The 16,400-nt window shown below is 36.5% G+C and overlaps 1 protein-coding gene across 2 annotated transcripts in view; it reads right to left on the bottom strand.

The window, feature by feature from the left end:
* Dpp10 (Dipeptidyl peptidase 10) overlaps positions 1-16,400 on the bottom strand; it is a 264,426-nt gene that overhangs the window by 37,025 nt on the left and 211,001 nt on the right. For both annotated transcript variants that reach the window (XM_074185976.1, XM_074185977.1), the window contains one exon: positions 5,777-6,052. In XM_074185976.1, coding sequence (XP_074042077.1) covers positions 5,777-6,052 — 276 coding nt within the window. The remainder of the gene's footprint in view (positions 1-5,776; positions 6,053-16,400) is intronic.

Raw genomic sequence — 16,400 nt, 5'->3', positions numbered from 1 at the left:
TCAGCCCAACTAATGGAAATCGACAAATCGAAGACTATATAGATGAATATGATCAATCACAACACGTTGCAGGATAACATATACATTACAGGATAGCTTCCCAAATTTCGGGTGATGACTAGTCATCACAGTAGAACCTTCATTAGGGAACCGTCCGAGAAAAGAACCGAAGAACTACTCCAATATAATAGGGATCGGCTCTGAATAATTACAGAGTTACTAACTAGTCATTGTCCGCTTAGAGGACATCTGAATAAAATGGGGCTGTACAACGGAGACCTCAGGTGCAGATTATGCAATGAAGGGACAGAAACAGCTCTACACATCTTATGCGAATGTGAGGCACTGAATCACAAGAGGCAGGCAATATATGGATGTACAAAATTTTGCCCAGAAGAATATGACGAAAATTCAACACGGAACCTTAACAAACTAGTACAGAGAACGAGACTGATGAAATGGGTGTCATGAGAAGATGGCAATAAGCCCAAGAGGCTGCAGTGTTTTCTGGAGACTCGGACTGAATGGACAAGTCAGACAGCTCCCAAGGTACACAAAAAGGTCAGGTCAGAAAGTTGAAGCATTGAGAAAACACACTTGCGTTCTAGAAGATATAAGATCTGAAGTTCTTACATCTTCTAATGACGTTGTAGGCACCCGGGTACTTTTATAGATTCTGCACACAATAAGATGAACTTATTATATTGATAGAAAATACATATAGAGAAACATGTAATGTAAATCAAACCTGACACATACAATTTAAATCGACCCTAAGCTAATTGTCCTGTTGGGTGCAGGTTTCACATATTGCCTTGCTCACAGAGTGTTCATTACAAACCTGTTTTGTGCAAACTTGACACAGTTTTCTGGTTTTACGTTGTCTTTGATTGAATTGTCGACAGGCAGTGCAACTACCAACCACAGGAATACGCCCAGAATCATCACGAGATGGCTCATCCCTGACAACTGGTTGGATTATGTGCCGACCAAGTACTATTTCCATTGAGCTGCGTACAAAAGGTTTCGCAACCACTTTAGAAATGGTAACGTGACTTTCTATAGCAGGAATACATAACTGCTTTGCAAGATCTTTCAGGAATTTCCGTCGCTTATCAGTCGATCTAAACCTTGGGTTGTGCTCCATATATATTATATATGCGCACAAGGCAGCAACATCAACCATTTTGTAAAAGAACGTTAATGGCCAGCGATTTGTTTTGCGTTTGACTGTATACTCCGTCAATAGCTTGTCCATCACATCGACGCCTCCTTTCGTTTGGTTGTAGTATTTGATAATGATTGGTTTTGCAGTGGCCGTTTGCTCTACTTCGTCTGTCATATGCATTGATGATAAGAGGATTACTGATTTTTTTTGGCACATATGAACATACAGTTAATTCTATTGTAAATGCAAAATTAGTTGAATAAATGGCTCTATCTTTAGACGCCTGCATATTAGGAGGCAAACACGTTTTGTTTTTCCTTACGGTTCCCACTAACGTCAAACCACACGACATCAAGTTATGAGCCAGTTGCAAACTTGGCGTTTGCCGTCTGGTGGCTTCCCACAGTAAATTTGACCTTGTAAACGATAAGCATTGGAAGCATCGCAAGCCCAATAAATTTTTATGCCATATTTTGCCGGTTTCGAAGGTATGTACTGGGTGTGTGTCCTCTAAAAGGAAACAATTGTTCATCAACTGTTATGCATTCATATAGCTTATAACTTTTTTCCAAGTTCCTGTTCAGCATTGTCCAGATATCGCGAATTGGAGCGATTTTTGCACGTTCAGCACGTGTGTTTTGGTTATCAAATCGAATAAACATTTTGAACCGATCCCGACTCATAGCCGCACGAAAAGGAGGTAAGGAATCCGTCTTCCACATTTCAGTGATATGTTCCCTATTAGATTTATGTACACCAGCTGCAAGAAGGATTCCTAAAAATGCTTCAAATTCGTTGTCAGTAAATGGCTTGAAAACCTTTGGTGATGGTCGTTCAGAAGCTTTGTACCTTTGAATTTGTTTAGCATTGTTGGTTTTAAGAATTTCTTTAGCCGTAAACAAAGCACTGAAAGCTGTTGCTCCATCTTTTTGACGCAAGATATTACGACTAAGTGTTTGAGCTTGTGGATGTGGAGTATCATGCCACTGAGTACCATTTTTGCTTACAAAAACTACAGGTTGTGTGAGCGCTGGTTCCTCTTCAATACTTTCATCCGAATCATATTCTTCCTCTTGCTCAATTACAGGTTCATTTTCTACATCAGATTCCTCGCATTCTGAATCTGCTGGTTCTGGAATATAATCGTCCTTATCAGAAGCAACAAACGGTTCTTCATCAGATTCTTTTAGTGCTGCATGTAATTCAGCTTTAGTAAGCCTATAAAAGACCAAATTACACTGCACACATTTATAAAACCAATTATACACTCTTATTGTTTATAAAATTTGAAATTAACATCTCATACCGTTCAAAACATATTTTAGGAAATAAAACTTTTTCACACAAACACTCTCTCCCTCTCTTACACACACACATCTAGATATTTTTTTGTTATTTCTTTTTATCTTTCTACTTTATTATGCCAAATCCCATAAACAAAAAAAGTGAATATGTGTCTACATACCACGGCCTCTTTTACACTGGTTTTGAAATACACCGTTTACTTGGACCAGCTTCACTATCAGCCATACTTAACTAACTACTTAACAACTAAAAGTACTGACACTTGTTCACTCAATATGAATTTCAAATCAACTAACGATTTGAAGACGGGCCTGTCGCGTAGTCTCGTGTGCTGCGCAGCGTTGTTAGGTATTACTCAGAGAAGTTTCAACTTGCAAATGTACGCTGATACCGAGTTGATGAAGAGTGGCGTACGTAAAAATAAATAAATAGGTATACCAAGTGGTTTCAATGTAACAAATATATACCTACCACCAAACTCACCACAAATTAATACTTTACTCTTAAATGTGTTATTAATTTTGAGGTACCCGGGTATTATCGCGTCAATATAAGGTTTTTTATGTCAATCACACAAGGGTTAAAAAAAGATATGGATCGATATCTCCAGAAAAGAAATTGGCTATAACACTATAGTGAAGTGAATTGTTGAAATTGTAAGTATGTATCTAACAAAAAAAAATCAGCTATTTATCGCAAGAAACTTCGCAACAGTCGGTAGCGTGGGCATACCATTTGTTAAATACCACAATCCATAAAATTATTGAGGAAATTAGCGGTATTCTGTGGAAAAATTCAGCCCCAATATATCTCAAACCACCAATGACTGAAGCCAAGTGGCTGAGCATTGAAAAAGGATATCAGAAAAAATGGAATATACCGCATTGTCTTCGTGCTCTAGATGGAAAACATGTGGCAATAAATAAACCGGCAAATTCAGGTTCAATGTTTTTCAATTATAAAAAGTTTCATAGTTTAGTTTTACTGGCTGCCTGTAATGCAAACTATCGCTTCACTATGGTGGATTTCGGACAATATGGGATGTCAAGTGATGGTGGTGTATTCAAAGATTCATTTGGTATTTATTTGAAAATGATGAAGCCAGTATACCTCAACTGAAAAATATTGATGAAACCAACATAATGATGCCGTATTTTCTGGTTGCAGATGATGCTTTTCCTTTAAAAAAATATATAATGAAACCATATCCTGTTAGTAACTTGTCAGATGAAAAATTGATTTTTAATTTTCGACTGCAAAGAGCTCGAATCACTATTGAAAATGCTTTCGGAATTCTGGATGCTCGTTGGCAAATATTAAAGGGTTATACTGAATGAACTAGATAATAGTGTCGATGTAGTCAAGGCTTGTGTTTCCACAATTAAAAAAAAACAGAATTACTGACAGGAAACAAACTATATGCACCACGTGAATTTACATATACAAAATATTCAGAAGGTATTTTACTGCCTGGGAACTGGAGGGGTATATCAGATGAATTAAAATCAGTAGGCCGTCTATTTACAAACAATAATTCAGCAAAATACGCCCAATAAATGAGAAATTAATTAACAGATTACTTTCTTACTGAAACAGGAGAGCTGCCTAGACAATATACCCATATCTTCAGAGGTACGATTGAGACTCGTCACTGATGCGATTTACAAATTTTGTTTCCTTTATTATGTAAAGTATTACACTTTTCACTTCCAAGTGAGTTCTAGTCTTTCCATTATAATTCATTTTCAAGTGATATTTCTATTACTTTGTCGAAAGAATATTTAAATTTGATCTTTACATAAAAATTTTTATTCTCCCAATTGTTTTTTTTATATTCCTATAAACAAAAAATATTGTATCTACTCTCTAGGTTTGTGACAAGTTAATAAATAATACATGAGGAACTCAAATTCTTATTGTCGCAAAATAATCAAAACAAAAATGCAGTACCTACCTAACACAAAAAAAACAAGAAATAAATTGAAAATCATATAAAAATTTCAAACATATTCTATATCAGAAGAACTTAAAATTTATCTATCACCAAAAATTTGAAATATTCTATATCAAGAAAAAGATAAAACAGTATAAGAAAGCAAAAACTGCGTATCATATAAAATTTGTAACAAAAATTATTAGTTGAAAACCTAGTGAGTCATTACATAAGGAGTAATTTATAAGTTATGTAATTTTTGTTTTCAGTTTCGCCTTTATTTTTCTATTTGTAACGTCTTTGAAAGCTAAACCTACATAATCCCCAAAGGCTAGGTCTGAATCTGTTTGTTTATTTGGCTGGGTAGTAATTGAATTAGTAATTTTTGTGACAACTTCCAAAATATCTTCTTTCCATTTTCTTTTTTCAATATTTGAATACGTGTTTTTGAAAGATTCGAGTGGTTTTACACTTTCGGAAGTTTCTATCACTTCAACTTCAAACCGAGAGCCTTCATTTTCTTGTGCTTCACTAGCATGGGAATCAACAATAATGGGGAGTGGATCCCGAGTTGTTTCATCCTTTTCAATTATACTTGTGCTTCTCGATGCACAGCTTATCTGCGAACTAATGCCTGTATTGGGTACATTACTTTCGGTCCTACAAAAAAATAAACTTCAAAATTACAATTAAGATCAGTATTCAATATACATATATATTCTTCTGGGTTGTATGTGGTCATCCAAAAATAACATTGCCCTGATTAAAGGCCATTCTCTTCTATCAGTTGCTTCGGTACCAGACTTTCCGCACTGAGCCACTTCTTTTTTTTTCTTTGTTATATCTGTCTCTTAAAACTTTATATCTATCGCCTTTGACATTGCTCCTCTAGCCCTACTACTTTAACAATCACCTGCCATGACATCTCCTTCATTAATTTGTTTTTAAATTTTTTCATCCTTCTTATAATAAATTATTGGGTACCTATTGTTCTATTGTTGATATAAAATGTGCGTCTTCCATATTATTATAGAAATGAAAGTTATTATTTATTTCATACGAATGATTGCTGCTGTCAAGATTATGGAAATGAAATGTCAATATTTGTTTATGCATTCCTGGCAACGAAAAAATTACCACAACTATAAACACTATGAGAATTCTTCATACTTAACTTTTTCTTGAACGTAAAAATGGATACCTTACCTCACCTCTGTGCATTACCTCACCTTACCTTACCTTGCATTATTATAAACTAGGGGTTAGGTGAATTATAAATATAACGTAGCTCTTGATATAGTCGGAAATATTTTTCACCGAATTCATTCTTATTATCAAATTTGAGAAACATATTGAAATATTGAACTTACTCAGTCACTTCTAATTGGTCGGCAACTTCTATGGAACCCAACTTGTAATAAATTTTATGAAGAATTTCATGTCCTTGGCCGCCGGATCCTCTTCCATCAATTTGAGCAATAATGAAGTCTTTATGACCAGTCAAATAAGTGTTCCAATCGACCCTCCACCTTTCCGTCACAAGTTGGCTTCCAGGTCCACCATATACTTGAACAACTAAAGGATATCGTGTAATTTCATCTTCGCGAAGACCAGGCGGAAGATGCAGACGTACTTGAGCTTGGAACCTGAAGAAGAAATTGTACTACGTGATACTTGAACGGCCCCTAGTGTAGACGACACTTCAATGGAGTTCAAAAGAAAGTCAATTATATTAAAATCAGTCGCCTAAGTGATCAATCAGCACTCGGGAGAAGCCGATAATAATACAATATCAGCCAAAACTGGAGGAATAGAACTGGAGGATAGAAAACAGAGAGAGTGCTACATCACACACCGCGAAAACTATAATTCAAAGTGAGTTGAAACAAAAATTTGAAGAACTTGATTACTGTCAGAGGTAAATGATGTCGAATGACTTCAACGATCGAACGATCATCAAATCTCTCCTATGTCAACTCCAGATTTACAATCACTTAAAGCAGTTCATAGTGACGATGATGTGCAAAATCACATAAAACAGTTACTATCGGAAAATATCTCATAGGATACAGCCTTTGGAGTACACATGAACACTGAAACGTAAAATTTACAAATAGGCCAGGAAAATTAGCTCAAAATAGGGGGGTTTGTGTTAATTAAATCGCGGTAAGTCGGAAATCGTTTTAATATCTTATTTTGGTCCTAAATACATGTAATCTGAGTTTGCACCATCCCAGGAGGTGAGCTTAACTTTTGAGAGCCAAAAAACCTCGACTTTTTTCAGTTTTCCACAAATAACTCGAAAACCATCTGTTGTACAGAAAATTTCATGCTATTCAAAATTGAAAAGCATTGAAGTCTTCGTCGAAGAGTACCACAAACATTAAAATCGGTTAGGCGGTTTGGCCGCAATCGATTGTTCAATATTGGCGATTTTCCCCATTTTAGTGTAAGCTGCCATTTCTTGGCGGTTCAGCATCAACTATCTTCTAATCTGCTTCCCTAATTAATAATACTCATGGAATAAAAGTTGTAGAAAATCTAATTTCCATTTAAATAGACCCCTAAAATTTTGAAAATGGTCAATTTTAAACACTGAAATAAACGACAATGAAAAATATGTCACATCTGGAAGAGTAACAAAATTTATATATAAGTTATATGTCAACGCTATTTATATTTATTTACATTCAGAACCGCACCTAATTAATGAATAGACAACTTGACGTGAGGGTAAATACGAGTTATAGTTTTATAGGAGAAAAAAATGTAATGGAAATTTTTGTGAGTTGAGAAGGGACGTAGCATTACGTCGGGCTGGGGTGATTCTTCTACCTGAGGGACCTACCCTTTCGGCCTGCCTATTGTGTTTAAAGTGTGGAGGGGTTGTTGTCCTAGGTTCTTAATTCTCAGTAGTATTTTAACTTCCAAAGTGTACACAGTTCGGTGATTCCTTGCGCGTTAAATACAGTTTTTTTTATCGTTATAATTATAACGGAACAGTGTTTGTAGTTATTGTACTTTTACAAAAACTATTCAAAATGAGTGAAAATTGTTTCATTTGTGACAGAGCTCTATCTTTGGAGGCTTGTACCACAGTGCGTGAGCGTGGAATAGAAAGATTTATCAAATTAAGCAAATTAAATAAGGATGACAAGCACCTTCTATTTCAACACCTAAAACAAGTCACAGTTCATGAAAGGTGCAGGAAAGTATATTCAAAACAGAAAAAACTCAAGGGCAATCAACATCCAGCCGCGCACAACGGGTCTCAGAGTTCGATTTTAAGAATAAATGTGTTATTTGTGGAGGTGATGCGTCACAGGAATTCATAGACAGAGAAAGCAAGAAGCCAGTTCAAAGATTCCCTCGTACGTGCAGCTGAAGTGAGACAGGATGAACAAGTGCTACGGAGGATTAGTCTAGAACATGATCTTGTTGCAGCAGAGGCAAGGTACCACGCCTCTTGTGGTAAAACGTTTTTGAAAAAAAGGTCGACTACAACCGATTATCCACGAGGCCGACCTGAAGATGACAATGTGTCCCAGGCATTTGATTATGTTTGCAAATATATTGAAGACAATGAAGATCAATGCCAATTCACATTAACAGAAATTTTTAAAAATTTCCAAGGCTACATCCCAACTTACGCAGCGTTAAAAACCAGGCTGATAAGAAAGTACGGAGAGGATATCATACTCACGAGTGGAGGAGGAACTAAGCAAGGTGTTATATGTTTTCGTAACACTGGATACAAAATAATTACTGATAGTTGGTACCAGGCCAAGGAGTCTAACGAGAAAAAAGAGCGTAGGCGTATTGTGCAAGCTGCTGCTGCCATCATCCGAGAAGATATCAGGTCAGTGATTTATACCACAGATACATACCCAAAAGTGGATGAATTTCTGAAAGACATTGAGAAAGACATTCCAAAAACACTCGGAGTCCTTCTGAATGGAATTATTAATCCAAAGCCAAAGAATCCAGAACCCAAATTGCATGTTGAGGGTACAAAAAAAATAATTGCTATCGCTCACTCAATAATTCATGCCACTAGACCAAGGTCCTTCATTTCTCCTCTTCTTCTTACTGTTGGCGTGACTTTTCATAAGAAGTATGGGTCCAAAGATCTGGTGGTAATGCTATCGAGCCTTGGTTTTTCTTGTTCTTATAAAGAAGTAAGGCTGTTTCAGTCATCCAGCATACAAGAAGCTCCCAAAGTTGTGCTTCAAGATTCGTTCAGCCAATTCGTATTTGATAATGCTGATGTTAACGTTGATACGCTTGATGGAGCCAACACATTTCACGCTGTTGGCGGGCTGCAGTGCATAACGCCAGTAACTTCTGCCCGTTCAGAGGCAAGAATTGCGAGGTTGCAAAACGTTCCTACAGCCAAGGATATTGCAGCAAGTGGTACCATTCCCTTAACCACCTTTCAAAAAACCAGTGATGGTTTGGAATCCATTGCTTTGATTGACATCAACGAGAAAAGTCCAGTGAGAGCTGTGAGAATCTCGCCTACTGACTTTTTGTGGATTTTTGGAAAATGGAAGGAGCACTTAAACATTCTGGGATGGAATGGTTTTATGGAGACAGTAACATCACATCGCTCATATCAAAGATCTCGTACGCTGATTCTTCCATTCCTCAATGCTCCTCCAGCAAACATGGACACATTATATTCTGTTCTCCTAAATGCAGTTGAACGGTTAGGGAATAATCAGAAAGGCTGTTTCGTGACGTTTGACCAGCCGTTGTATTACAAAGCAAGAGAAATCGTAGCTTCCAGCAGTCGTGACTCTTCCCTATCATCAGTGATCGTGCGCCTAGGTGGCTTCCATCTGTTGATGTCATTTCTGGGGGCAATTGGATACATAATGGACGGTAGTGGGCTGCAGGATGTCCTTAGCACCATATATGCTAGAGCATCAACAGAAAAGATTTTGACAGGGCATGCCTATTCGAGAGCAGTGAGGGGGCATATATTACTTCACCTGACACTAGCGAAATTGGTACTCAACATGCTACACGTAAGTGATGATCAGGAGCAATCAGTATTAAATGTTTTGAATGGGGTTGGAAGTCCACTTTTTCCTGAACAACTTGATAAATCATTATTAAATAACGTGATGGATAGTTTTTATGAGAAACTGTGTGAACTCGAACTCAGGGGACCCACTGCAAAACTGTGGGTTCAGTATTTCCATTTGGTGACCATTGTCAAACGGTTCATTGAAGCTGAGAGGAGCGGCGACTGGTTCCTACATCTACATACTGTGCAGCAAATGTTGCCTTACTTACATGCTAGCGGTCATTTTTTGTATGCAAAATCCTGTCAACTATACCTTCAGGACATGCTTAATTTGAACAAAGTTCTCCCGCCAGATGAATATGATCGTTTTGTCAACCAAAGTTTCTTCACCATCAGGAGGTCTGACAAATTTTGGTCTGGCGTTTGGACAGATCAAACGATAGAGCAGGTCGTAATGAGGTCCATGAAATCTCAAGGCGGTCTCTCACATGGACGTGGCATAACGGACAGTAATCTGGTCACATGGCTGGCCACAATACCTACGGTCATGGAGCTTACACTACAGTTGGAAGAATTTTGTGGTGTGGAATATAACACAACAGAACAGCACGTTGATGCCCGAATGACAAGGGTGAGGAGGGACGAGGCAGACGTTGCTCTCCTACTTCAGTGGTTCTTGGCCCACGATCCCTTCCCTAACGGGCAGTTCATTATGTCAATAAGCACTGGCGTAATTGGGGACAAAACTATTAACTGTCATGATGCATTCGAGAAAGGAACTGCGAGTCTCACTACAATAACTAATAGACCAGGCATCAATTTCAAGAATGTAAAGTTCCAGAGGAAAAATAGAGTTATTCCGCTCAAAGTCGTCAATTCCAAAATAACTGTTCACGACAAAGTATCTCCTGACACCATATTCAGACGAATACATTTCCTGAAGAAAAGTGACAAAGAAATTGAAAGCTACTTCCAATACGAGCTGGCCCCATACCCACTCTCTCTATTCGATGAAACAGGGATGAGAAAAACAAGGAAATCGGTTTTGTACGATTTGTTTGAACCAGTGATTCCAGAACCCAACTTGACAGAGAGTGCTATTGTGATTGATGGTGGGTGGCTTCTTCATAGAGTTGTTTGGCAGTCGAAAGAAATTTTTTCGACAATTCTCTCCAAGTACATTGACTACGTGACGAAGTATTATAGCTGCGAGAAAGCAACCATTGATGGGTACCCTGAAGAGGCTGCAATGAGAAATACAAAGTCAGCTGAGCGTTTCCGCCGTTCAGGGAAACACTCTTCAGCAACTTTCAGTAACTTTCAGTAACTTTCAGAGACAAACTGAAAGAAAGTTACTTCTTTGCATGATCTACACATCTATGTATACAGTTACTACTTTTGAAATTGATTGCTTCCTTCCTTCTTTGAAAAATTCCCACTTTTCCTTTTGCATCAAGATGGAGTAGTAGAAAGCCAAAAACTGTTTTTCCCAGAAATGTTTTTGTTGTAATGTTAATGAACTATCTATCATCTATGTAAAATTCAATAGACGTCCCCTTCCTCATTATGAAATCTATTGAGGGTTCACTAAACCATTTTACAGATATTCGAGGTAGTGATTTTGAAAACCTAACAAATCTTCAGTTTTAGTCGATGAAGTCAAAGAAGACCTGTAATTTTGGGCGGAAAGTATCCTCACTTCTTCCTAAGACTTCTTACTAAGACTTCCAATACATCTTTATCGAGGTATAAAGTTAGCATTAAACCAAGTGAAACAGATGCTTCTGGTGCAGAATTCAACGAGCAAGAACAAAGGATGGAAAATTGATGAAAGAAGAATATGTCTTTCTACTACTCCATCTTGATACAGAAAAAAAGAAGGATGAGGGAGCCTTCCAAAGAAAGGAAGGAAGTAACTCTGTACATGGATGTGTAGATCATGCAATCATCAAAAATTAATCACTCCTAAAAATATAACTCCTTCAATTCAAGAATATGTCCATTTAGAAATAGAATGAAAATTTATTTCACCAAGAAGTCCTTGTATGGGGAGAGCATGGTAGAGAATGGTGATCTGTTGAGGAATCCTTGAGAATAAATTGATGGATGTAGCCGTTACTACGTGGTAGAAGAAAGAAAGAAATAAAAATTTCTGTTTTTTACCACTTTTATTTGTAATTAACGTTACTGCAGTTTCGTCCAAAATGGACGTTTTCAAACTTAAACAATAAACTTTTATTTTATTGTTAAAGTTTGAAAATTTATTTTTTAAGTTTATTGTTTAAGTTTGAAAATGTCCATATAGGACGAAACTACAGTAACGTTAGTTACAAATGAAAGTGGTAAAAAACATAGAACTTTTCATTTCTCTTTTCATCTTGAGAATAACTTTTCGGGAAAGAACACCAGGACCGAAAGTCTGATATATTATATTATGTGAAACGAAATAGATATCCAACAGCGACCACTCATTATGATTCTTCTGACAGTCAAGAGTCATTTTTTCATTGATCCTCAGAGTATTGTGGAAGGCATGTGGATATTTGCAGAAAAAAAGATGGATGAAACTACTTGACCAAAGAGATAACGAAATGGTTTCAGAAAATCAAACCAGTTCTACAGGTGAATGATGTTGTAATATTTGATAATAAACTACCTTGAAACAGTTCGCCACTTGGCAAAATCGATACCAAGCCAGGGAAAGATGGAATAGTCAGAGTCGTCGATGTGAAAACGAATTTTGGTACATACAGAAGACGCCAACTTATGAGCAGGCCAAATTAATTATCCTACTACAGTTGCTCACAGAAAAATATATTAATTTAATCAAGACTCGGTATACTTTATAAAAAATTTAAGATATTAAAATAAGTCTGGAGACTATATCGAGGAGATATATCAATGTACCTACACAGTAGGTTCTGGTAAATGAAAGCCCAGGAACAGATACTTTTCCGGTCAGATCACCTTCAGACCGGTTTCGAGGTATTACTTCAAAGTACTCCAGAAAAGATCCAACCCAAACAGCTGTGTCTTCTAAGAGATAGATAATCAACTAGTAACAGCACCATCTCGTGAACAAAGCCCCAAATGAGGAAGAAACGGTATATTGTATAAATTTCTGTCGGATAAAATTCAATATCCAGCGTGTTGTTAGTGAAGAAAGTATAGGCGACTATGAAACATATTGTTGACCGCGTTACTTCAATGGCAAATTCGTGGTATAGAAGGACGGTGAAAAAAACAACGAATTTCTATCATATCCAAACTCCCTTAACCCAAAAATTCATTTGACAATGGAACATGGAACTCAAGGAACTATCATCTTCATGGATAATTTCGTGAACGAACGTGGATATGGGATATTGGGTCATGGATGTACAGGAACCAAACACACAGACAGTTTTCTGAAGAAAAATTCTACCAACGATAAAAGAGATGGGTATTCGACCAGAGTTTTCCCGAGTGAATTGATCACTTCATAAATACCTCCAGAATAGGAGGGTAGAGCATAGTAGAATCTTAGCCAGCGATACGACTCAAAAAATAGAACGCCAATGTAACTCCAGCTAGGCTCCATCACTTTAACAAAAATATTCGGATTGTAAATATTATATAAAAAATAATATAAAAAAGTCTCAAATCTCACACTCAGTCTATGAAATATTTCTTTTATCGTGTTCTCTATGAAACAAGTCACACAGGGCTTGTTTCCACTGAAAAAAAAACAAAAGTAGTTATATTTGGTCCTCTACTAAATCAACTCAGTGAAGTAAGGATTGAATAGTCGAATCTAGCCTCACATCAATTGTTTGATTTGACTGTGGGTACTCTATTGAAGTTAAATATAGGAGGCACTTGTTGTTTCTGTTAAAGAAATCTTATGCATACAGGCTGATTCACGGTGGATGGCACATTAGACGTTTCTGGTGAACCAGACAACGGATCACTTTGAAAATTTAATGAAGGGCATATTCGGACATTCTCTAGCCAACTAAAATATTTTCGACAATGCGGTGTTGCCGCTTCTATTAGAAAGCAGTAGCAACTTTGATTTTTAAAATGGAACACTCTGTATATAATATTATTTTTGGAATCTCCAACAATTGCCCGACAACTTTTCTTGATATTTCCCTATACCTATCTGTTACCGTTTTCGAAATAAAAATTAATTTCAATTTTTTTCTTCGAAAATAATGACTTCTAAAAATGCCGATATCTTTTAGTTAAGAAGTACTATGATATCGAAATTTGGTTTGGAGTTAGGTGATACTTGGACACTTCCCACACGTCAGCCTAATCTTCAATACAGGGTGGTAAAAAAATACAGTTTTTTCGTTTGCTTGAAAAAGTTGCTGAAATTTGATTATTTTAAATGGAACACCCTGTATATTATTGAAAATTCGGAAAGCTGCTGGAATTTGCTTTCTTTCTATGTATATCATACCTATACCTAACTAGTCAAGTTTCGGACTTATGAACATTTATTTGTTAAAATGTCCCGTCAGAATGGTATTTCCATTCGGTATTTGGTAAGCAGGCCATGATTACTATTTGACAGTAGCGTTGTGACATTCTCCTAATAATATCGACATTTTCGTCACTTCAGAAGTTGCAAATACCTTCAAAACGATGGAACAAAACTATTCAAACGAAGTTCTTATGAATTTGTTTATTATTTTTGGACAGTGTGACAAAATTATCAGCAGAACATGTAGAAAGTTCAATGAAATGTATCCGAATCTACCGCCAATGAACCTCAAGAAATTTATACGAATTCAAAACAATTTCAATGCATTTGGATCAACATTAAAAGCACCAAGAAACTTGCCTCGAGCCGTAACTTTCGAAGACAACCAGATTAATGTCTTAGCATATTTTCACGCATTTCCCGAGTCATCGATAAGAAGTGCTGAAGAAGATTTGGGTATAAAATATTCATCGGTTCAAAGAATCTTGCGAAGACATAAAATGCATGATTATAAATTCACCAAAATTCAAGCAATGAAGCCTCAAGATCCTCAACAGAGAGTAGAATTTTGTGAAATATTGTTGACACGCATTCAAGAAGATCCACTTTTTTTTAAATAAAATTATTTGGACTGATGAATCGAAATTTTCGAGAGAAGGGATTTTCAATAGAAAAAATCGTCATTATTGGTCCAGTGAAAATCCTCACGTTACAAAAGAAGCCGGATTTCAAGAAAAATTTAGTTTTAATGTCTTCTGCATGTTGATGGACAACAAATTGAGGTACGTGATATACGAGGAGTCATTAACATCCAGAAGCTACCTGAATATTTTGGAGAATACTGTAGACAGTTTCGTGGATAATCTGCCACTCGAAGATTATCGAAACTGTTGGTACCAACTAGACGGAGCTCCTGCACATCGCACAAGAGAAGTAAGCGCAGAACTGGATAGACTATTTGACGATCGATGGATGAGGCGCTTGGGACCATGGAATTGGCCAGCGAGATCACCCGATCTTAATCCATTAGATTTTTATTTGTGGGGAATGTTTAAAGAAAAAGTTTACAAAATACCCGTGCGTTCGAGAGATGAATTGTTAGAAAGGATTGCCCAAACATTTGAAGATTTGGATCCCAATGAAATCAGATCTGCCACCACGAAAGCAGTCAACACCCGCATTTTAAAGTGCTTGGAAGTGAACGGCCAGCGATTCGAACATATTTTGAAATATTCCACATGATTGTTTTACTTTTTTATAATTATTCATATCAATATTTCCAATTTCAAGTTTCTTGGTGCTTTTAAAGTTGATCCAAATGAATTGAAATCGTTCTGAATTCGTATAAATTTCTTGAGGTACATTGGCGGTAGATTCGGATACATTTCATTGAACTTTCTACATGTTCTGCTGATAATTTTGTCACACTGTCCAAAAATAATAAACAAATTCATAAGAACTTCGTTTGAATAGTTTTGTTCCATCGTTTTGAAGGTATTTGCACCTTCTGAAGTGACGAAAATGTCGATATTATTAGGAGAATGTCACAACGCTACTGTCAAATAGTAATCATGGCCTGCTTACCAAATACCGAATGGAAATACCATTCTGAAGGGACATTTTCACAAATAAATGTTCATAAGTCCGAAACTTGACTAGTTAGGTATAGGTATGATATACATAGAAAGAAAGCAAATTCCAGCAGCTTTCCGAATTTTCAATAATATACAGGGTGTTCCATTTAAAATAATCAAATTTCAGCAACTTTTTCAAGCAAACGAAAAAACTGTATTTTTTTTACCACCCTGTATTGAAGTAACGGAGATTAGGCTGACGTGTGGGAAGTGTCCAAGTATCACCTAACTCCAAACCAAATTTCGATATCATAGTACTTCTTAACTAAAAGATATCGGCATTTTTAGAAGTCATGATTTTCGAAGAAAAAAATTGAAATTAATTTTTATTTCGAAAACGGTAACAGATAGGTATAGGGAAATATCAAAAAAAGTTGTCGGGCAATTGTTGGAGATTCCAAAATTAATATTATATACAGAGTGTTCCATTTGAAAAATCAAAGTTGCTACTGCTTTCTAATAGAAGCGGCAACACCGCATTGTCGAAAATATTTTAGTTAGCTAGAGAATGTCCGAATATGCCCTCCATTAAATTTTCAAAGTGATCCGTTGTCTGGTTCACCAGAAACGTCTAATGTGCCATCCACCGTGAATCAGCCTGTATATATCGCGGTTTTTTAAACGTTATAAAAATTGAAAATCCTACACTAAACTGTAGGTAGAGTCAGAAATAAAATATTTCAGATTTTCCCAATGAAATTAATAAGATCGACTATGTGACGAAAAGAAATAAATCACTCGGTAATTTGTTTAAGCTACCTTACCATAAGGTTCAATGTACCTTATGATTTTTTTAGATACAACAGATGATCCACAAATGGCCAGGATGAAGGGTGTTTAGTTAATGGAGTGTATGT

Source organism: Leptinotarsa decemlineata, unplaced genomic scaffold, assembly GCF_025532065.1.
Source record: "Leptinotarsa decemlineata unplaced genomic scaffold, Ldec_3_MD MMD2_tig00078422_RagTag_RagTag, whole genome shotgun sequence".
NCBI lineage: Eukaryota > Metazoa > Arthropoda > Insecta > Coleoptera > Chrysomelidae > Leptinotarsa > Leptinotarsa decemlineata.
The sequence above is the reverse complement of the archived record's forward strand: the minus strand, read 5'-3'. Positions and strand labels throughout refer to the sequence as shown.